At 46.9% G+C, this 23,144-nt stretch overlaps 1 protein-coding gene across 1 annotated transcript in view; it reads right to left on the bottom strand.

Annotated features, from left to right (window-relative positions):
- Positions 1 to 22,759, bottom strand: part of HKDC1 (hexokinase domain containing 1) — a 48,384-nt gene extending 25,625 nt beyond the window's left edge. Inside the window, exons 1-7 of the mRNA XM_047071934.1 lie at positions 22,697 to 22,759; positions 17,584 to 17,746; positions 10,048 to 10,196; positions 9,824 to 9,943; positions 4,968 to 5,063; positions 3,849 to 3,948; positions 1,498 to 1,681 (exon numbers count right to left, since the gene is read on the bottom strand). Coding sequence (XP_046927890.1) covers positions 1,498 to 1,681; positions 3,849 to 3,948; positions 4,968 to 5,063; positions 9,824 to 9,943; positions 10,048 to 10,196; positions 17,584 to 17,746; positions 22,697 to 22,759 — 875 coding nt within the window. The remainder of the gene's footprint in view (positions 1 to 1,497; positions 1,682 to 3,848; positions 3,949 to 4,967; positions 5,064 to 9,823; positions 9,944 to 10,047; positions 10,197 to 17,583; positions 17,747 to 22,696) is intronic.
- Positions 22,760 to 23,144: the final 385 nt, after the last annotated feature.

Below are 23,144 nucleotides of genomic sequence, written 5' to 3'. Positions count from 1 at the left end.
TTAAAGGAAGCTAAAAACAATAGCAACAAGATGTAATGTGTGAGCCTGAACTTTGTCTCTTTTATAAGGGACAGTAATGGGGCAGCTAATGAATTTTGAATAAGTTCTATAAGTTAGATTAAGTATTTATTTCCTAATTTTGATAATTATACTTTGGTTATGTGAGACAATACACTTGTTTGCAAATAATACATTTTGAAGTATTTAGGACTGAAGGGATACTATGTTTGCAACTTAGTCTCAAATGGTTCAGAAAAATAATTCTATTTAGACATTTTGTATATATGTGTATGTATATACATGTACACAGAAACAGAGAGAGAATATTAGTACTTAAGGAATCTGGGTGAAGGGGAATTTTGTACCATTTTTGTAACTTCTCTGTAAGTTTGAAATTATTCTATTTTTTTTAAGAAAGGCTTTTCAGAAGCTCCTGGGTGGCTCAGTCAGGTAAGTGACCGACTCTTGATTTTGGCTCAGGTCATGATTTCACAGTTCGTGGGATCGAGACCCACAACGGGTTCTACACTGACAGCAACAAGCCTGCTTGTGATTCTCATTCTCTCACTCTCTCTATCCCTACCACGCTCATGCTCTCTCTCTCTCTCTCTCAAAATAAACAAGTAAACTTTTTAAAAAACTATTCTTTCACTTTGAAAGGAAAAAAACTAACAAAACAAAACAAAAAAAGAAAAAATTTTTAATGTTTATTATTTTTGAGAGAGAGAGAGAGAGAGAGAGAGAGAGAATCTGAAGCAGGCTCCAGGCTCCGAGCTGTCAGCACAGAGCCTGACTCAGGGCTCGAACCCATGAACCATGAGATCATGACCTGAGCCAAAGTCGGATGTGTAACTGACTGAGCCACCCAGGTGCCCCACAAAAAAAAAAAAAAAATTATCTAAAAAATGTCTTTTTGTCCAAGAAACACTTCATGAGCTGCAACAGTGTGTAAGGCACTCTGCTTGTTAAGGCAAGCTCTGGGAGCTCAGCATGCAGGCAGAGCTAGGGCAGACTCCCAATAGTTACTCCACTGGTGAGTGTGGGATGAGAGCTGGGAAAGACCCCCAGGTGCTATGATCAGGCCTCTGAGAAAGTGGGGTGACAGGGGAGCCCTGGAAACACCAGTGAGGGACTTGCCTGAGTCCTGCTCCCTTGGCCACATCGGTCTGCTCTATGGCCCCTTGTCCGAATGCACCAAGAGGGCAGGACCCGAGTCCCTGGGTTCACGGCGTATCTCCCCTGCCTCACACATATGTGCTCCGGAAACACGGACTGAAATTGAATCAGAATTATGACCTAGGGGGCATCACTCCATTTCCTTGCCTTCACTTTCCACAGGTGTCCAATGAAACTGAAACACAAGCCTCGCCTCGCAGAATCATTGTGGCAGGAAACTAGTCACATCTAGAAAATCTGCTGGGTATAAGGTGTACCTGAGGGACTGGCAATTTACTGTAAATTCCGAGGCCCCGATTTAGAGCACACGAGGGGACTCACAGCTGCTTCCCAGGGTTGAGAGAGCCAAGGTCCAGCTCCCGGTCGAACTCGGTGCGGATGTCTTCCAGAGCCCCGTCGTCCCCAAAGGCCCCCCACTCCGTGTTGATGCACATCCTGCCCTCGTCGCCTTCCACCAGGTCAATGTTGCTCATGTCCTCCATGTAGCACGCGTTGGTGCCAGTGCCTGAACAAGGGATCAGAGCGAATACGTAAAGACGGAAGGGCTCCCAGCTGGGCAAAGACAGAGAGAACTCTTAACTGCCTGAGAGTCCTCTGAATGTACCACAAAGTGCTTTTGATCCACTTCCCGGGCCTGGTTCTCACTGAGGGAACAGCTTTGGCAAGCCTGGAGTTCATGAGGAATAAAGCTGACACGCCAAGTCTACACTTCTCAGATGTTAATGGTTTGCTGTCATGAATGGGGTCGATTGTGAAGAAGTCCCTGATGAATATGCATGAGAGCTGACAAAGCACATTTACAAAGAGGAGGATGAGTTAACCTAACCTTGGAAATTAAAAAAAAAAAAAAATCACTAACCTACTGTTAATTTTTTTAATCCTTTCTCTAAGCTACTTAGCGTCTTCTCTATTTGATACTAAAAATATTCTGTACTCATGGCCTGCCACAAATTGTTCCTAGCATAAGCTATATCCTTATCTTTGACAGTGATTAGCTATGACATAAGAAAGCAACATTCCATTATTCAAACACAAAATCACTCCAAGGAGATTCCTCACACACTAGAATATTGGGGAGTGACTACAGAAGGGCACAATCTGTTTGGGACTTACTGGGCTGATGAAAATGTTCTACAGTTGGATTGTGGGGATGGTTAGGAAACTCAAAATTTACTAAAAATCACGGAATTGTATCCCTTAAATGAGAGGATTTTTATGGCTCAATAAAGCTGCTTAGAAAAATTATTTTTTTAAAGGATCTCCCCCTACCTGATGCTCTGGTCTGAGGATTTTAAAGCCAACATGAGAAATAAGAAATGAGAGAAGCAGAATGTAATACAGTACCTAGAGTAAGCTTTTCTAAGAAAAGTGTGGACTCTATTTAGGCATGGCTCCCAGTCTGCAGGGTGCCACACGTGGTCACCAAGACACGGTGACAGCGGTTAGAAGATGTGACTGGCAAGCGCCCATCCCATTCTGAGCTGAGGGCTCCGGAAATGGGAAGGCAGATGAAGCCGCTTGGGTGCAAAGATCCTGCCCTTTGGGAAAGTCAGGCTGAGGAGAAGGGTTGGAAATCTAAGAGAAAGCAATTCAGAAAACTTTCCCCAGTAGTGGTAACGGAACGGGGAGGTGGCAGGAAATACTCAAGAACAGTCGATAAATCTAATGCATTTGGTTTTATTGTCACCCATACTGCCTTCTCACGGCCAGCGTCTGGCAGACTCCCTCCCAGCTCAGGTGTCGAGAACCACCCACCGGGCACCTTCGTGGTGCTGCGACGTCCCTGGTCCAGGCCTGCACCATGTCTCGCCCACACAGGAGATACAGTGACCTCTTGGCTGGTCACCTTGCTTCCATTCTTGCCCCAGTTGTCAATTCTCTTTGGCTGACACAGCAGCCGAAATGAGCTTTTTAAAAATGCACACTCCATTTACCCATTCCCCACCCAAATCCTCCAGTGCCTTCCTGCCTCCCCTCGGAGTAAAAGCCAAAGACCTTATGGTAACTCTGTCCTGTGTCCCACGCTATCTGCCCAGTCCCGTCCACTCCCTCGGACCTGAATAGCCTATGACTCTCAGCCTTCACTCACTTTGGTGCAGCCCCCATTCAGCTTTTTAGGGTCCTCGAGCATCCCAGACGCAATCCCACGTCAGAGGCCATAGGTTTCCTCTTTCCTTCGCAGCGACTCTCTTCCTCTCTGTCTCCACTTTGCTCCTTCCTCCTCATCACCAAGGTCCCTGCTCAGATGTCACCCCTTAGAGAGACCTGCCCTGATTGCCTCGCCACACTCACCCTCGGTCACACCACCCTGCTTGTTTGTTGTCATCACCCTCACCACCACCTGCAGTTCTATTATTTGTTTATACCTTTCAGGCCTTCACCCCACTTGCCCACTGAAAGCTCAGGAACCTCTAAGTATTAACTCACCACTGAAAACCCAATGCAGAGCATGGGGCCTAGCACACAAAAGGCATGCAGTAAATACTCGTTGAATGAACGGATGGATGGATGGATGGATGGATGAATGAATGTTTTAATTTTCCATTTCCCTATGTTACTTCTCATAAATAGGAAGTGTCAGTACCCTTCCACAGAATTTACTCAGTTGGCTAAAACTAAGCCCCAGACGAATCCCTTTTCCCAACCCGGAGAATCAAGTCAAATTGAGTTACCAATGATGACACCAACTTCACAGTAGGGATCATCATAGGCGCACGTCATCATGGTCCCCACGGTGTCATTGACCAAGGCCAGGATGTCCACGTCTATGTCCTGCTTGAACACAAGTCCCAAAGGACATCAGTGGATGAGAAGGAGGCATTATCCCTTTATCTTTCCCCACAGAGGAAGCGAAAGCGGTGAAGGTGACTGAGACAATTACTAGACCCTGCCTTCTAGGCCCGCCTGGAAGAAACAAGGCCTCTATCAAGGTTCCGGGATCTAGAAAAGAGGAATGGCAGTCGGGAGCTAAAGAGTGAAACCCATGCTCCTGCCTTATGGGTGAAGGTCTCCATGCAATTAAATATGAGTGACAGACCACCAGGACTGCAGTCTTGATCTGAGAAACACCAAAGAAAGCATATTTATTCTGGGACCCAAGTCCTCCCCCACGGGGACAGCTTAACCAGCCTCAGCCAAGTCCTCTCTGTGGGCAGCACTAGGGACATCCCATCTGGGTTTCCCATGTTGGCAGATCAACTTGGGTTATTACCTTATGGTTCCCCCAAGGTTTGGGGGGACATTTTAATGTAAAACGAGACAATAAGAGAAAAACACAAGATACAAGAGATTGTGACTGCATGTTTAAAGAGAAAAAAGACTGGAAGGGTATACATTAAAATATTCCTCGTTGTCAGGATAACAAATAATTTGGGTTTATTTGTATGCTTTTCGGCTCAGCAAGGAGCATGTCTTCAGGTATTTAGATTATTATAAAATTTACTCAACGAATAAAGATAGCCCATGAACAGTGGAAAACAGAAGAGACAGCCAGACTGGAAAGAAAGCAGTCTTTTAAGCTCAGAGAGGAAAGTGGGGCTAGAGCATCACACAGGCATAGGGCCTAACCAAGACCCTCTGAGGGGGCTGGGCCACCTTCCAACAGCAATTGGAACCAGCTCACCAATTGGAACCAAGGCTCACCAATGGGCTCATCCAAATTGGTCACAATTGGTCACATCTACAGTGAGACCTTCCCTAAGATCAATCCCATCTCTGATCTTCCCTCTGGGGCAGGCAGAGTAGGAAACCCCACCTCAAGAGAACTGGGCTGGGACTGGTGAATTCCTCACCTTGTGTTTTTTTATAGCTTTGGCCAGACAATCCACCACATCAGTGTCTTGAACTCCACGTGCCTTAAACTTCTTGGTCCATGAAATCAGGATGCCCTGGGAGAAGATTTCAGAGCCAGTGAAAATGAGGAAGGTGCTCAGTTCTGAAAACGAGTGGCAGACATTTCATGCACAAAGTGCAGCCCCATGGCTTTCTCTTCTTTTAGCTGAACCCCCCCCCCAATTCTTTCAGCATTCCTTCGGAGGGTTTCCTAATAATCTAAACATCTTTATTTCATGTGAGCAGTTTGAAATAGCACACACGGTGGCAGAAAGAACAACTGCTGAGGAGTCAGAACACTTGGACTCACAAGATATTAGACAAGTCATTTAACCCCTCCGAGCCTCAGTTTACTCGTCTGTGAAGTGGAGAAACGTCATATCCTGCCTCGGCCCCAGGAATGCTCTGAGGGAAAGGCCTGGCATATGGTAGATACACATTGTGTGTGCAGAATATGTGGTCGGCCAGGTCCATGAAACAGAACCGGCATGGTGTTACCTGGCAGGACTCCTTTGGGAACTTAATTTCAACTTAGAAAAATGGTTCTCTATTTGCATGATCAATTAGTTGCTTAAAATTGGTGTTTCCCAGAGCACCTCACTGGCTCAGCTGGTAGAGCGTGCAACTCTTGATCTCAGTCAGGGTCATGAGTTCAAGCCCCATGTTGGGTGTAGAGATTACTTAAAAATTAAAATAGATAGATAGATATTTTTAGTGTTTATTTATTTTTGAGAGAGAGCTTGAGCGGGAGAGGAGCAGAAAGATGGGAACAGAGGATCTCCAGCGGACTCCTCCCTGACAAGCAGTGAGCCAGATGTGGGGCTCAAACTCACAAACTGACCTGTGAGATCATGACCTGAGCCGAAGTCGGATGCTCAACTGACTGAGATACTCAGGTGCCCCCAAAATAGAACCTTTTTTACAAAATTGTTGTTTCCCAAGAGTTTTGTAAAATAGCAAATAATCAGAATGTTTTAGACTTAGAAGAGAATTTTGGAGACAAGTGATTTGCCCGCAGTCAAAAGCAGCTGAGCCAAAATTCATAAACTCCCCGACCACACCCTCCCAATCCCTTCAGTTTATGGATAAAGAAGCTGGGATTTTTTAGAGAGGAAGGAAAGTGCTCTAGAGATAGCACAGTGAGCGAAGAGTAAAACTGGAATGCGGTTGTCGGAATCCTGAGCGGCCACGGTCTTTTCCCCTGCACCACAGCGCCACCTAGTGGCAGCTCTCCCTAACTTCTGCCGTCACTGGTTACGGGAACAGCCTTGCTTCATGGGATAGAATAAAAGACCAGGGTGGCGTTCCCCACCCCCGCAAAAGTGTACTGGAGACATGTGGGACTTATTGAGGGCACGGCGTACGGGGGTGTGGGGAATAAATGCTTGTGATACATAGTTAAGTGGAAAAAAGGTACATACAATTATATTTTCTAAAACTATGCATACGGCAATAACATCAGTGTTGAAAATAGACATGGCTGGAAGGGAAACCAACCATTCAAGTAGCGGGGGTATCTCTGAGAGTTGGGATTAGAGGTGACTTCTGTTTTCTTCTTTAAACTTTTCAATTCCTACCCTCATCTCTCTTCTACATTGAAAAGTATTACCATTTTATCATTAGAAACACATACACAAACAAAGAAATTTCTCTCCAGCTAAGACTTTTCTGTTCCCTCACTTAAAAACAACAAAAGAGAACAACCACAGCAAAGTGGCCACCCCTCTTATTCCCAGGCTCTTATTTTCTTTAATCATTTTTCAGTTTCACAAAGAAGCCTCCCTGGCCACCCCATTCTCAGGAAGGCTTTCCCTTCCCGCCTCCTTCTGCACTCAGTTTGTCAGCCCCCACCTTCTCCAAAAGCCCTTATTTTAGTGCGACAAAACCTATGTCTGCAGCAGAACCATGATTAAATAGCTGTGCCCACACTGAGTTATTACCAGTGCATTTCCTGTGCCTCAAGTTTTTCTACTTTTCTTTAGGCTTCACTGAAAGGCAGTTGGGGGGGGGCGGATTTTATAAAATACAAGTATTCAACTAGACTTTGATGAGAAAAACCAGTTTTCCCTTCCTCAATATAATCAAGCACTCTTCCCAAGTTTAAATGCTACCTGAAAATCCTTACTGGGGAAATGACACAAAATGGGTCAAAATGCTTCCAGGCACCTGCTGCCATTTTAAACAAAGTTCTAGAGCTATGTCTCTGGAAAGAGTGGGTGGGGGCTTGTGAACTTGGGCTGTGTGGCCTTGGGCAAGTCTCTTAACATCTCTGAGCAGCAGCTTTTCTCACATATGAAATGATCATAGCTACTTCATATGATTGCTTAGGGAATTTAATGAGATAATACACATAAAGAGTTCAGCACAGTATAAACACACTGCCAAAATCTGAGGTACAGTGCCATTATTATTATTATTATTATTATTATTATTATTATTACATAAAGATGCAGGCAGGGATTTGACTTAGATAAATGCCAAAATCCCAGATAAACAAACTATACATTCACCACCAGTTATCAAGAAAATATACAAGTTTGGTTTTCAAACTCAAATGAACTCCAACAGAGCTCGAGAAGTCTCTTCCTTCTTCCTGGGGTCTCCCTTTCTGAGCTCGAATAAAAGGTGCTTAACTATTTGGTGAATCTGATCTCAAATCTGGAGGCCTAATTTCCAACGACTCCTCCTCCCCCTTCCTCTACAGACTCTGGGACCTCTACTCCTCCAACCAGCAAAGACGATGACACCTCACAGCCAGACTCCAACTGGCCTCTTCTAACATTCTCTGAAACCATCTTAATTTTTGACTTAAAAAACTTTAATGTTTATTTATTTTGAGAGAGAGACAGAGTGCAAGTGGGGGAGGAGCAGAGAGAGAGAGGGAGACACAGAATCTAAAGCAGGTTCCAGGCTCTGAGCTGTCAGCACAGAGCCCAACACCAGGCTTGAACTCATGAACCACGAGATCATGACCTAAGCCAAAGTCAAGCGCTTAACTGACTGAGCCACCCAGGCACCCCTAATTTTTTTAATTTTAATTTTTTTTAAGAGAGAGCGCACACAAGTGGGGGAGAGGGGCAAGGGAGAGAGACAAAATCCCAAACAGGCTCTATGCTCCACATGGAGCCCAATGCAGGGCTTGATCCCATGATCCTGGGATCATGACCTGAACCAAAATCAAAAGTCAGATAAATTGACTAAGCTACCCAGCACCCCTGAAGCCTTTATACCAATTTTTTCTAATCCTTTTTTTTTTAAGTTTATTTATTTATTTTGAGAGAGTGCATGTGTGCATGTGTGAATGGGGAAGGGGCAGAGAGAGAGGAAGAGAGAGAATCCCAAGGATACTCTGCACTGTCAGAGGAGAGCCCAATGTGGGGCTCAAACTCACATATGGTGAGATCATGACTTGGGCCAAAATCCAGAGTCAGATGCTTAGCTGACTGAGCCACCCAGGTGCCCCTAATCCCTGTTTTTATAAAATAATAAAAATGTGAACCTCAGCCCATCCCCTGCATAGATTGATCATGGCAAGTTCCCATTCAGTGGAATCAAGTAAATGATTGATTGAAACTCTTAATTGTCAGATAGTTAACAATCAGCTATTAAATACAAGACACTGTGCTACAGATTCTGGGGGTGGAGAAAAAGAATAATATAAAAAGAATAATAAAAAATAGCACCTTCCCTCTAGAAACATCTATTGAACCGGGGGACAAGGTACTGAAGCACCAAGAGACAAGTTGCATGGGGATAATCATTGTGGTGACCCTGCAGCTACCATTGATGCACCAGGCACAGTGTTGGGCACGTCGCAGAGGTTTTGTCTAGGCTTCCCCTCAGCCTGGCAAGTAGGTATTATTATCCCCATTTTACATACGGGAAAACAAAGGGCTCAAGAAGTTAAGTAACTTGACCGGGGGACACAGCTTCTTTTGAGCCATGATTCAAAGACAAGTCTGTGGGACATGAAAACCCATTCCTTTTCCGCTATTCCACACTGAAAAGTGGCTCATGCCAGCAATAGCAAACACATCCCAAGGCCGTCCGTGATATCAAGGTGCTCCATGAATTGTCAGCTGGGTGTCATGACCAGTACATGCAGGAGGAGATCATGGGCCACCACCCCAGACTGGTGTGGCCTGGGGAGACCTGACTCTTGACTGTGACCCCCTGGCCCCAGAAAGCTCGTTGTCCTTTTATATGGTCCCTATTTATTTTTGCAGATTTACATAGATTGGGTTTGACTTCTCCCTGTTTATCAACTGAACATCTGAGTCACACAGAGTTGAGACCCCAGCTGGGTAGTGACAACACTGTCGCTCCAATGACCCCACCTACATTCTCCTCCTAAGGGCTCACTGGAGAGGTGAGACTCCGTGAGCCTTCCTGCTCTATTCCAGTCAGCTATGTCAGCCGTGCTAAGTGTGGCCCCCACCCCGGAGGCTGTAAGAAATCCAAACCTAAGTCCCCACAAATTAAAACACTCTCAGGTGGGGCTCGGCAATGTGTGTCTAACAAGCCCTCTAGGGGATTCCCACGCAACCAAGTCTGAGAACTAAAGGGTAAAAACTATTCTGTTGTCGTGTGCTGTGCCCATGTCAAGTGCAAAATCAAGGCGGCCACATTTGCAAATTCTTTGCCTCACAATTCCACCTCATTGTGCAAAACAAGGAAAAGAAAAAGAAAAAGAAAAAAACAAGAAAACTCCTGCTGACCTCTCCTGTTCCCAGCCTGACTCCTGAACCTGCCCACATTCTCCAGCCCCGAACCCCAAATCCCACACAGCTTCTTCCCTCCCCGGCACGAACCTTACCTCTTCCAGTTTAGTCTGTCTGCAGGGAAAAGAAAAGGTTAGGCCAAGGGGCAATTTCTTATGCTTCAACCCTTTGGTCTTCATGAAATCTGCCAGACAGTCAGCTACGTATTCAAACAGCTACAGAGAAGAGAAAGCACAGAACACTGGGCTAAGGCATGGTCACTTATAAACTTGATGCCAAGGCCTTCCCCTCCCTCCTCACAGAGCCCTTGCCCCAATACCTCTGAGCCATTTCCTCGGATAATTTCATTGGGTGTTGGGTAGAACTGACTCTCCATCTGGACGTTTCTTTTCCCCTCTTCAGAGACCTGCACCTTCAAGACTCGAAACTTGGACCCTCCAAGATCCAGGGAAAGAAACTCCCCTTTTTCTATTAAAAAACAAAGTTATCATTTATTGAAGGTCTGTTATATGGCAAACTCTGCTTTAGAAGTTGGACATGTAATAAATGTCACTAAATCTCACAACCACCCTATGAACTAGGTATCATCATACCCACTTGCTGAGACTCTAGAAGTACAACCATGAGCTGAGCCCTCCCAGTAAGGGGCAGAGCTGGGGTGTGGCCCAAACCTGCCAGACTCTGCAGCCTAGGCCCCGCCCACTGGGTCACGCTGTAGGGCATAAACGTGGAGGCAAATGCAAACCCACCTGAGGCAGGTGGTATTAGAAATGGGCCTTGGGGCACCTGTGTGGCTGTTGGTTGAGCATTTGACTCTTTTTTTTTTTTTAATTTTTTTTTTTTCCAACGTTTATTTATTTTTTTTGGGACAGAGAGAGACAGAGCATGAACAGGGGAGGGGCAGAGAGAGAGGGAGACACAGAATCGGAAACAGGCTCCAGGCTCTGAGCCATCAGCCCAGAGCCTGACTCGGGGCTCGAACTCCCGGACCGCGAGATCGTGACCTGGCTGAAGTCGGACGCTCAACCGACTGCGCCACCCAGGCGCCCCAGTTGAGCATTTGACTCTTTTTTTTTTTTTTTTTAATTTTTTTTTTCAACGTTTTTTTATTTATTTTTGGGACAGAGAGAGACAGAGCATGAACGGGGGAGGGGCAGAGAGAGAGGGAGACACAGAATCGGAAACAGGCTCCAGGCTCCGAGCCATCAGCCCAGAGCCTGACGCGGGGCTCGAACTCCCGGACCGCGAGATCGTGACCTGGCTGAAGTCGGACGCTCAACCGACTGCGCCACCCAGGCGCCCCAGTTGAGCATTTGACTCTTTTTTTTTTTTTTTTAATTTTTTTTTTCAACGTTTTTTTATTTATTTTTGGGACAGAGAGAGACAGAGCATGAACGGGGGAGGGGCAGAGAGAGAGGGAGACACAGAATCGGAAACAGGCTCCAGGCTCCGAGCCATCAGCCCAGAGCCTGACGCGGGGCTCGAACTCCCGGACCGCGAGATCGTGACCTGGCTGAAGTCGGACGCCCAACCGACTGCGCCACCCAGGCGCCCCGAGCATTTGACTCTTGATCTTAGTTCACATCATGATCCCAGGGTCGTGGGATCAAGCCCTGCGTCAGGCTCTGTGCTGAGCATGGAGCCTGCTTAAGACTTTTTCTCTCTCCCCAACTTGCGGGAAGAAAGAAAAGGAAAAGAAAAGGAAAAGGAAAAGGAAAAGGAAAAGAAAAGGAAAGGAAAGAAGAAGGAAGGAAGGAAGAAAGAGAGGGAGGGAGGGAGGGAGGAAGAAAAGAAAAGATAAGAAAAGACAAGGAAAGACAAGAAAGAAAAGAAAGAAAGAAGAAATGGGCGTTGAGGATGGAGTCTATTCTAGCATGCCACAACCAGGCTGGGAGCAGATACTCCAAGAGTGGGCAAAGTGCTGGTAAGGCAGAAGGAAAAGGCAGGGAGGTATGCAGGGAAGAGAAACCGGCCCCATACAAGGCTCAATCTCATGGGCAGAGGGAAAAGACTCCAGAAGGGAAAAAAGACAGGGACCAAATGATAGCTCTTAAGGGGCCAAGGATCTTCATATTTGGGGCCAGACCCAGCCCAGTACAAGGCAGATGCTGTTAATAAAAAGGTGGGAATAATAAATAATGATAATAATAATAATAAATAATAATAATAAATAATAATAATAAATAATAAATAATAATAAAAAGGCTGAGGCAGTTCACTTTGGTGACTTCAACTCGGGATCCAGCCAGAATTTCTGCCAGGACTCTTGCCAGTGTCTGCATCAGCCACAGATGCGGGATGGGAATGCAGGTGTACAAACTCTTGAACCAACAAGCCTTCGTATAGAATTATCTGTGCCTGACAAGTGGCTACAGGTTAGGCATGCTTCATGATATACATACACCCAAGGCACATGTAAGTGAAACTCCATGACCACAAATCTGGTCACCCAGGTGGCCTTATTTTGTACCGTGTGACCCTAGACACGGCTGCATGGATATAGGGACCAGCTGGCCATTCAGATTTACTTCTTGTGGAATGTGAAATAAAACACAGTGAGAAATTGCTAGTTGGTGGTAAAAACCAAAGTGGAAGATGCCCCAGACCAGAGGTCAGCTGAGGAGCCAAGGTGGCCCTATGTATGTAGGCCGAAACCACGGAGGGAAATTCTGACTCCTAGTTCCCTTGCGGCTTAAGTGTACCACGGTTCCTGCCCTCAGATTCACGAGATCCTGTGAGTCTTCCTTTTTGCTTTCCGTGTCTTTGTACAACAGACCTCCTTTCTTGACCTGGCTTGCCAGGGTTCTCCGTTCCTGGCACTCAAAGAGCTAGAGACAGGCCCTCCTGAGCAGTGTGCTCTGCAAACTTCAATGTGCATGTGAATCTCCCAAGAATTTTAACATGCAGATTACATGATTCAATTTAGGTGGGGTCAGAGATTTTGTGGGTTTTAAAAAAATGTAAGTATATATACGTATGTATGTACATATGGATGTAATCACTACATCCAACATGGGGCTTGAACTCGTGACCCTGAAATCAAGAGTCGCATGCTCTTTCAGTTGAGCCAGCCAGGCACCCCTGAGATTTTATATTTTTCTTTTTTTTTTTTTAATGTTTATTTATTTTTGAGAGAGACAGAGACAGAGAGAAAGAGTGTGAGTGGGGGAGGGTCAAAGAGAGAGGGAGACACAGAATCCAAAGCAGACTCCAGGCTCTGAGCTGTCAGCACAGAGCCCGACGCGGGGCTCGAACTCACGGACCGTGAGATCATGACCTGAGCCGAAGCCGGACGCTTAACCGACTGAGCCACCCAGGCGCCCCGAGACTTTATATTTCTAAACAAGTTCCCAGGTCTCTGCTGCAGGTCTCTGGACCACAGTTAGAGGTGCACGGGCTTAGTCATTTATAGACCCAGCCAGCTGGATCTTTTGTTTTTGTGGAGATTATTTGGACAGAAAGATTCTTCTCTCCCTAGATCAGCCCCCAAAGAAGCCTGTTGGAGTCATTTATTATTCATGAAGGGAATCCAGGGACCTGATACAGTGCAATTTTTATTAGCCTTCATCACGTACCAAACAAGAGATGCTTTCGCAGATGTTATCTGAAGTAGGAAATAGGGAAGATCACACAATCCTTGTATGAACATTTACTGAGCACTGACTCTGTGCCAGATAACATGCCACGTGCTAGGAAGGCACAGGGAGGGCAGGAGTGAACGCCACAGAGGAGGCGGAAGGAGCCGAGTACTGAAGAATGCGAGGGAGGGAGGCAGGCAGCCGGCCAGAGGAGGTCCCAGGGAGGAAACCCGGAGCCAAGGAATGAGCTCACGTAGGGAAGGGAGGGTCTGCTTCTGCGGAAAGAGGGAGGTGTGACAGAAATGAGGCTCGCAGGTAGTCTCGGGATAAACTAGGAAAGAGCTGGAAAAACTGCTCCACCCCAAAGAGCTTGAGCTCTATCCAGAAGGTGAGGGGGAGCCACAGAAAGATTTGAAGCATGGGAGTGCCGAGCTCTGATGGAGATTTGGGGAAACCGCCTCCAGCACCAGTCAGAATAGACTGGAGGATTTTAATAACAGAGGAGCTTCCTGTGCTGCGGTTCGGGTTGGAGGTGATATGCAAAACCCAGTGTAGCGTAGCATGGATTCATCCCTTCCTCTGGACACCGGTGCTCTTATCGGTGTGCAATCGCTCCACCAGTGACTCAAGATGCAATTTCATGGAAACCACCTGGCGTGGTCCCTTCTGTGACTTTGACCCCAGAGAAAGGACTCGTTGGAACCTGAGGGAGGGAGGACCTACCTAGAAGAAGAGGCAATAGCGGCAGTGGGGCCGTCGGGATCTCGACAGCAATTATGAAGATTATCATGACCGTCCAATCGTGGGGACGTAATGTACCACATGGTGACTGTAGTTAATAATACTGTGTTGCGTATTTGAAAACTGCTAAGAGGGTAGATCTTAAAAGTCATCATCAGAAGAAAAAAAGAAATTTGTCACTACATGTGTTGCCAAATGTTAGACTCACTGTGGTGGTCATTTTGCCATATATACAAACATCAAATCGTGTTGTACACCTGAAACTAACACGATGTTGTGCCAATTATATCTCAATAAAAATTTTTAAAAAATAGAAAGATAACGATCTCCCAAGAGAGTGAGGTTGCCTTGACAATCCGCCTCTGTAGGCGGATTCTGTGACCTTTCCAAGGCTCCAGAGTTTCCTTCTCCTAAGCCACTCCCAGGGTTTATGCCCCTGTTCCTTCCTGTTCCCACAGATGCACGATGACTGAATGTGTAGATTCCTGGAGATGCAGAATCTCCAGGGGAAGAGACCTGAGAAACCACACCACATTTAGGAACTGCTTCAGGGGAGTCTTTTTGTTTTTTGTTTTGAGAGAGAGAGAGAGGGCACAAGTGAAAGAGGGGCAGAGAGAGAGAGAGAGAGAGAGAAAGTGGGGCTCACCCAGGGCTCACGCTCACCCAGAGTGGGACTCGAGCTCACGAACTGTGAGATCATGACCTGAGCTGAAGTCAAATGCTTAATGACTGAGCCACCCAAGCGCCCCGCAGCTGAGTCTTATACTCAGGTAAGCAAGGGACCCCTGTTCTAGGACAGCCCCCTGGGCATATCAGCTGACTACGTCAGGCCCCCTGGGCTCCCCTTCAAGTCTCCCCCCTCAGTAGCAGCATCTGGAGTCGGGCCTACAGCATCACAATCACCGTCACAATCATGTGATGGGCACTTCCCGTCCCCCTTCCCTCGTGACTGGTGGAGGATAAGGCACAAATGCTAACGCTTTTAAGGCACTTTGTAAGAACAGTCAGTTGCAGCTCCCTCACTGAAAGGCTGGGAGGGAGCTAAGCTCTAACAAGTTACCCCCTCTCAGGTAGGTTTGGATAAAAGGAAGGGAACTACAGACAGTAGGTGAACTCAGGATTTCTCTGGCACCTGCACACATTTTTGAAATGGAGGTCCCAGTGGATTAGTAGCATTTTATTTGTTTGCTTTTGTTAGTAACCATAAAATTACACCACCAGCTCACAGGAGCCACACAAGACTTGGGGCAATATTTGGGAGATTTTAAAGCACTCCCTCCACATGACTTCATCAGATCCTAACAACCCTGATCTTTTACTGATGCAGACAGGAGTGCAGTGGTCCTGGGACTTACCAAGGCCACTTGGCCCCAGGGACTCTGGGTCCCAAGACCTCACTGCAACAGGATCACCGGTGAGAATTATTATATCATGAGAGGCTCTGAGGAGAGGTACCTCCGGGCCTGAGGGTTTCTAAGACTTGTCAGTTTCACTTCCAAACCTTCCTGAAATAGCCAAGGCCAGGAAGACGCTTCTATCCCCACAGCCTCCAGACCATCAAAGTCACTTTCCCTCGCTTCTGGGGACACACCTCAGCAGGAAGAACCAAAGCACAGGAAGCTGGGAGGACTTCACCCTGGTGCCTCCCGCCATAGACACACCCATGACTCAGATGCTTACTCTGAATGGCCCTGGATGACCCTTCGAGGACCACAGTCCCCTAGGCACTTTCATAGAACAGCATCTGGAACTCAGCAGATTTTTTTAAACAGGACTGTCTCTCTCCAAAGCTTATGTCCCTCCAGGGTGAGTAATTGTCCACCATGTCACCCACCCACCACTGAGGGAATAGGACTTTCACATCACAGTTCCCGGAGAACTCTCGAATGGCAGAAACTACCTTGACCCAGTCATTGGCCCACAGGGGCCCAGAACCCGGCTAATCCAATCAAAGCCCCTGGGAGTTTCCTAAACTTCAGTCCCTGCTCCTTCAAGGGCCCCAAAGCCCTCGCTGGAGCTTGGTGGGAGCACTGGATACTGCCATTGGGGGAGCTCATTGGTCCTCAGTGTTCTCATCTGACCTGGGCAAAACAGTTACAACTCAGGGTTCTTAAGGGACAGTAACGCCCCTGACCACAGACGGTGCCTGGTAGACACCAGTTCCTGTCCCTCCTGTGGCTTTGCCCAGAGGCTGAGAATGGAGGAGGTGGATGGAAACTTGTGGATTCCCTCTAGAGACCTCTAGGCTATGGTCAGCAAAGCAATAGTTCCCCAAGGATGTCCACATCCTGGGATGCCTGGGTGGCTCAGTCGGTTGAGCATCTGACTTTTGATTTCGGCTCAGGTCATGATCCCAGGGTTGTGGTATGAAGCCCTGCCTCAGGCTCATGCTCATGCTCATTCTCTCTCTCTCCCAAAATTAAAAAAAAAAAAAAAAAAAAAAAAAAAGATGTCCACATCCTTATCCCCAGATCTGTATATATGTTAGTTACATGGCAAGGGAAAATTAAGGTTACAGATGGGATTAAAACTGTTCACGGGTTGGCCTTGATTTTGGAAGATTATCCTGGATTATCTGAGTGTGCCTAATGTGTAATCACAAGGTCTTTAAATGTGGAAGAGAGAAGCAGAAGGATCAGAGTCAGAGAGAGATTTAAAGATGCACCGCGCTGGTTTGGAGATAAAAAGGGGCATGAGCCACGGAATGCAGGCGGAAAATGCAAGGAAAGAGATTCTACTCCAGAGCTTCCAGAAGGAACGTGGCCCTGCTGACAGCCTGATTATAGCCCAGTGGGACCCAGTTCAGACTTCTGACCTTCAGAGCTGTAAAAGAATAAATTTTGGGTGGGTTTTAAGCTGCTACGTTTGTGGTAACTTATTATAGCAGAAAACAGAAAACAAATACAGAGGCCAACTCTCTCATTTTACAGATAAAGAAACTAAGGCTAAACGTTTGGCCAAAGGTCACCAAGAAATGGGCCTAGAACACAGGTTTCTTGAACTGTCATTTATTCTTCCTCCCACTGCATCACCTTATCTTCCATTACTTACCCTTGGGCCTAGAATCTAGATACCTAGGCATGAAACACCACTTATTATCCATTCAACAAATATTTCAGGGCCTAGTGTGCATCAGGCACTTCGCTAGGTGCTCAGAACACTGTGGTGAAGAAGAAACAGACCCTGCCCTCAGGGAGCGCTGGCCCAGTAGGGAGACCCAGCATGGGAATGCTTCCTAGATGGAGGCAGTGACCGCTACCCTGAGACTGAAGAGCCAGGTTGATGTTCATGAGAGGAAGAATGTTGGATGCCCCAGCAAGTGAATAAACAAAATGTGTGGGGCCAAGGTGAGCGGAGAAAAAGCCGGGTACATTTGAACTTTGGTTCAAAACTTTTGGTACTGACTAGACTGAAGCATAGAGAGTTGGAGAGGAATGTGCACAGAGGGCTGGAGAGATAAGCCAGGGGACAGGTACCCATCAGCCAGGGAGAAAGCAGGGAGATCAGGGTCCCTGGCAGCCCCTAGCCCCACTCACCTGAGCCATCTGGAATGGCCCTGACAAAGGTGGGCAGCATCTTCACGGAGGCTGTGGGGTTGGTGTCCTTCCCCAGGCCCTTCTGCATTTCAGCCTGGAACCGAGCCATGATGTCCAAAAGTGTCTCATCAGAGAGCCGCATGTGATACAGGAATCTGTCCACCTGGAACAGACACCAGGGTGACCAGGGTTGCCTGTTAGGGGTGCTTGTCCTCCACTCCCATCACGAAGCTGCATTTCTGACTCTGGGGACATCGACAGTCATGATGTCGATTCCCAAAAGTTCCTTGCCTGACCCCTCACATCTTGGAGACAAAGTGGGGAATTGGAAGAACAGAATGGATTGGAAGGCTGGGAGGTAGCAATTTATTCCCCCGAAGGGCGAGCTCTGAGGAAGAAAGGATTCTTCCATTTTTCTGATGGGACAATAGAGGGGCAAAAGGTACAAAGGATTCAGGGTTTCTAATTCCTAGCCCAGGGCCTGCACCGTTGTCTCATTGCCTCTCCACTACAAAACACTAGCTATAGTTTTAAAGGTAAATTCCTAAGCACGGAAGTTTTCACTTCCAATGATGACAATATATATCCAAACTTGTTTCCTTTTCTTTATGGGCTGCTAGGAAGCTCAGCTAAATTTAGTTTCCAATTGCAATCTAAATTCTAGTCCCTTAAATTGTCATTCTGCTTTTAACTGAGGTTGTTCTAATTAAGATGAAGTTTAATTTCTTTTTAAATTTTTTTTATTACGTTTCTTTATTTTTGAGAGGCAGAGAGAGACAGGGCATGAGCAGGGGAGGGGCAGAGAGAGAGGGAGACACAGAATCGGAAGCAGGCTCCAGGCTCCGAGCCGTCAGCCCAAAGCCCAACGCGGGGCTCCAACCCATGAACCGTGAGATCATGACCTGAGCTGAAGTCGGACACTCAACCGACTGAGCCACCCGGGCGCCCCAAGTTTTATTTTTAAAGCCAGCCCCAGTTGCTCCTGAAAATGAGTGGGAAACACTCATTTTCAAATGAGTGGGCAAAGGACCACTGCCCTAATGGAGGGACATTATAAAACTCACTCTGGCTGCGCTCAGTACAACAGTTTCCTCTTCATGGTAACGCTCATCACTTGGTAGTGACAGCCAAATGATGGATTCCCAGGGCTTACTGGAACAGATGACTGAGGGGGTCACGAGTAGGGACAGTGGCACAGATGCCCTGTATTTGCCCCTCCTGCTTTATGTACACATACTGAGCAGCCTCTCCACCCACCCAAGTCACAAGCAGACTTGATCCCAGCACATTCCTAGAGGAATCACTCTCCCACACTTTTCTCAAAGGCTAAGAACATTCGTTGCAGTCTACAAAGTGCTTTCATGTAGGCAACCTCGTTCAATCTCCCTGACGTGGCTTTGAGGCAGCCAGGTGAGGCCAGAATTCTTGCTTCTGGTTGAGAAATGAGGACTCCAAGCCTCAGAGTCATGAAGCAACACTGGGAGAGCTGTAAGTGAATGGCAGCCGTGGGACTAGAATCCAGTCTGGTTTTGCCTGGTTTTGCTTCACAGCTCTGTGCAGGACACAGGAGCCCAACAGAGACATTACACCGAAAGTGCAGGGGCCACATGACCTTTATCACAGGACAGGTGCCTAGTCATCAGCCAGGCCTACTGGGCGGCGTCCCAGCTTAGGCTGGGGACAATATGGAGACCCAAGCCAGTGAAATGGCGCATGGCTCCAGGGACTTGGGGGCCAGGGAGAGGCCAGAAAACCATCAGAGAGCCATTAGCAAAAAGGACAATTGGGCTTTCAGTGTATTTGAGGAGATAGGATGGAACCAGGTCATGCTTCATTAAGGGCTTCCTGTTCACCCTGAGTCTGTTTATGACTAATTGGTTGGCACAGCCACACACACGGAGAAAACCGACAGAAGGGACGTGACCCAAGTAATTGGGGCTTGGGGAAGGGTGAGATGTACTACACGGGAACTAAACTTGCTCCCTTTCCACCCCAAGGACCCTGAAATGCGCCCTTGGACCTACAGCTCATTTTGCTCAGCGCCCAACAGAACTTCTCCCGCGTCCCCATAGTGTCATCCCTCACGTACAAGACATGGGTTTGAGGCCCCATTGGGGTCATTTGCCAGCTGCAGTTTAAGAGTCCTTCAGACCTTTGAGTTTCCGCTCCTGCTGTTTCACTAAGTTCAGGTTGTGACAGAAAGAATGTCAGCTTAGCAACAATTTCTTGTTTATTCTTTGTACCTCCCACAGGACCTAGTCCAGTAGCTAGATGGAAAAAATGAAACACATGTTGGGGAGGGAAAGCTGTATTTTAAATCCAAACAGGTGATTTGGGACCTGTGTAACCAGGCACATCCTTTGCAGGCACTAAGGGAGGGTGTTTGAGTTGCAGAAAACCAAGCACACATTTGGAAAGACTCTGAGACCGTGAAACAGGATATCTTCTAAACAAAAGAGCCAACACACGGTACATTTAACATACAAGAGCAAATTCAAAAATGTAAGCTCAGACTTGCTGAATGACAGAATGTGGGAGCCGGAAGTGACTTTAGAGATCACTTAGTCCAAAGGTCCCATATGAATCAAGAGTCATAAAAAGGTTCACCTCTTTGACCCAGTGATTTCAGTTCTGGGAATCTAACCTTATGATCACAAAGATGGATAACAGTAAACACATTCCAGTGTTTTTCATAACAATATCTTAACTGTTAAAAAACGTTTTCAAAAGTAGCCAAATGTCAGGGGCACCTGGGTGGCTCAGTTCGTTAAGCATCCGACTTCCGTTCAGGTCATGATCTTACGGTTCGTGAGTCTGAGTCCCACATCAGGCTCTGTGCTGACAGCTCAGAGCCTGGAGCCTGCTTGGGATTCTGTGTCTCCCTCTCTCTCTGCCCCACCCCCGCTTGCACTCTGTCTCTCTCAGTCTCTCAAAAATGAATAAACGTTAAAAAATATGTTTTTAAGTAGCCAAATGTCCAACAAGAGGGAAAAGATTAAATTACAGTATATCCAACAGGATTGACTATCAGAGGATAATAAAATGATAATAATGAAGAAATGGGAGAAATGTACACAAGTGGTTACAATATAACAATAAGTGAAGGACACAAGAGTCAGAATTGTAGATGAGATAGAAATACAACTGTAAAAACATACCATAACAGCTTCCACCGGGCAAATCTGACAGTGTTTGTGAGAGGGGTGGGAATAAAGGTAACGTTTCCCCTTTTCGTAATGTTGACTTACTGAACCGTAAAAAGTACATACTGAAAACCTAACCAGCCCTTCTCTTATGAGTGAAACAATCTGCAGGTCAGTGACCAGAGTCAGCCCAATGTTATCAGTAGGTCAAATAATGTCAATATATTGAATTGGAAAAGAAGCTATCACAGTGGCGTTTTCCTTCCTTCCTTCCTTCCTTCCTTCCTTCCTTCCTTCCTTCCCTCTCTCCCTTCTGGTTTTATTTTGTTTGGTCTTTGTTTTAACATTGGTATAGGGAGATTGAAAAAAATTGTTCCAGGGTCTAAACGGTAACCCTCCCAGGCAAGTATGGCCCAGGATCTTGACACTCTGGAGGCAGGAAGCACAGAAACTAAGGAGGGGATAGACTACCTGACCCTGGAGAGAAAGAAAGGGCCTGTGCCTTTTGACGAGGTGTGTTTACACGACGTGGAGGAGGGCACGAGCCCGTGTTCTCAGAACCTGTGACTCATCCAGCAACCAATAAACCAGATGCCCGTACTATCCCAGTCACCTGTTACTTCAGGTGGCCACAAGGTGCTCCTGACTACCCCTCCTCAGCTCACTCTTCAGCTTTCTTGAAGGGGAGAGAGGAGGGAGGTGGGAAGGGTCAACCTCAGGCCTTGACAAAGGCTCACCCTCCTCGCAGAGGACCCGAACAAATCCGGGAAGGCTGCAACCTGGGGCTGGCGGACAAGCAGGTCCCACCTGATTCTAGGATGTAACAAAAGGAACCAAGGAAATGAAACTAATTCGCAGAACCAAATGGAAAGGTTCCAAAGACTTCTCTCTTGGGTTTTGCAGAGATACATGCAGGTTTCTTCTTTACTAAGCAGGTAATAAAGGAAAGTGAATCTTTAAGTTGTACCCTTTAGGACTTTCCTACCTCCTCAAGAAGCCAGTAGAGGACTCCCTGAAACTAATCAATAAGTGAAAATTAAGACAGCTTACATCAGATTGATTCACAATACTTTAAGATTTGCTATAACTTCTAACCCAAATCTCTAATGAACAGAATTTAGTGGAGGTTTGTCCCACCAAGCACATGAGGGCTGTAAGGGACCATGCTTCCTCTCTGTGTCTGAAAAGCCTGGAGGCATCACGGCACAATGGAAAGAATGCTAGGGGAGTCAGAGACTTGGGTTTAATCCTCACTCCACCTTAAATACTCGGGTGGCTTTGGCTAAGTCCGCCTCCTGAGAGGATTTCTGTTATCTGTAAATTGAGAGACACTAGTGCCCAGGGCGCTGCCTCTGCAGCTGGAGTGGCTGGTGTGGCAAGCTGGGCTCCGTCCAGGCTGCCAACAGAGAATGGTGAGCCTTGGCAACTTTTAAGCAGCCTACCTTGGAATCAATTTTGTGGAGAGGTTTGGTGGGCAAAGTGGCGGAATAATGCACAGCCTACCATTGGCCAACAGCCATGGCAATAATAAATATTTCAACTATTGTACATCAAAACCCACATCCCTCTTGGTTGGTTCCCATGCTTCTATTCTTTCAAGCACATGAAGAATCATGTGAATTACTTGAAAGGTTCTCAAAATTTCTCTCCCCTCCTTTGTAGCCTTTCCCCTCAAACATCCCCGACATCAAACACGATTGTCTTTCACCTTTCTAAAGACTTTCGCCTCATCCACACCCAGTGATATCTGCCAGGAAGTGCAGAGTGAAATGCAAGACCGAGGACAATGTCTAATGCCCAGCCTGTGGGAGATTTGCTCCGCACCCCACTCCGTGAGCTCTTTGCTGGTCCTGTGCTCCCTGGGTCTTCTCTAATAAGCTTGCTTAAGTCCCTTTGGATGCAGCCACGGTATCAATTAGTTCTTTCAGTCAAGAATGAGCCACGTATCTCTGAGCTTTGCGAGTCCTTACCTTCTTGATCTGATCCTCCTTCAGCTTGGTGAAGTAAAATGCCATCAAGTGTACGGCAAACATTTTTTCCAAGTTTGGTTTCTCCTGAGATGGGCAGAGATTTCTGTGCAGTGTTTACTCCCGTGTCTCTGGAGTGCTGCCCACTCCCGGTCAGGCTGGAGGCCTCCAGGAACTAGGTGCTACAGATTAAATACCTCCAGGCTGCTTAGTTCAATGATTAAACTTCGCCCCCTCGCTCCGGTCCCTCCCTCCAGCATACACTTGATTGTCTAATAGGAGGCTTGGGATGGCAGCTGAGGATTGGTGGAGGGGAGGCAGGTGATGGGTTGCTTGACTCTTTGAGAATTGGGTGCCACAAAATCCCATTGCTAAGCAACACTCTCAAGCCAGCGTTCCACCAAGCCCACTCAGCCGAGGAAAATCCGAGAAGTTGGGCGTTAAACAAAGC

This window comes from Lynx rufus, unplaced genomic scaffold (genome assembly GCF_022079265.1).
Source record: "Lynx rufus isolate CCGP_SWC_20201006 ecotype Redwood Valley unplaced genomic scaffold, mLynRuf1.p SCAF_11, whole genome shotgun sequence".
In the NCBI taxonomy this organism is placed as follows: Eukaryota; Metazoa; Chordata; class Mammalia; order Carnivora; family Felidae; genus Lynx; species Lynx rufus.
The sequence above is the reverse complement of the archived record's forward strand: the minus strand, read 5'-3'. Positions and strand labels throughout refer to the sequence as shown.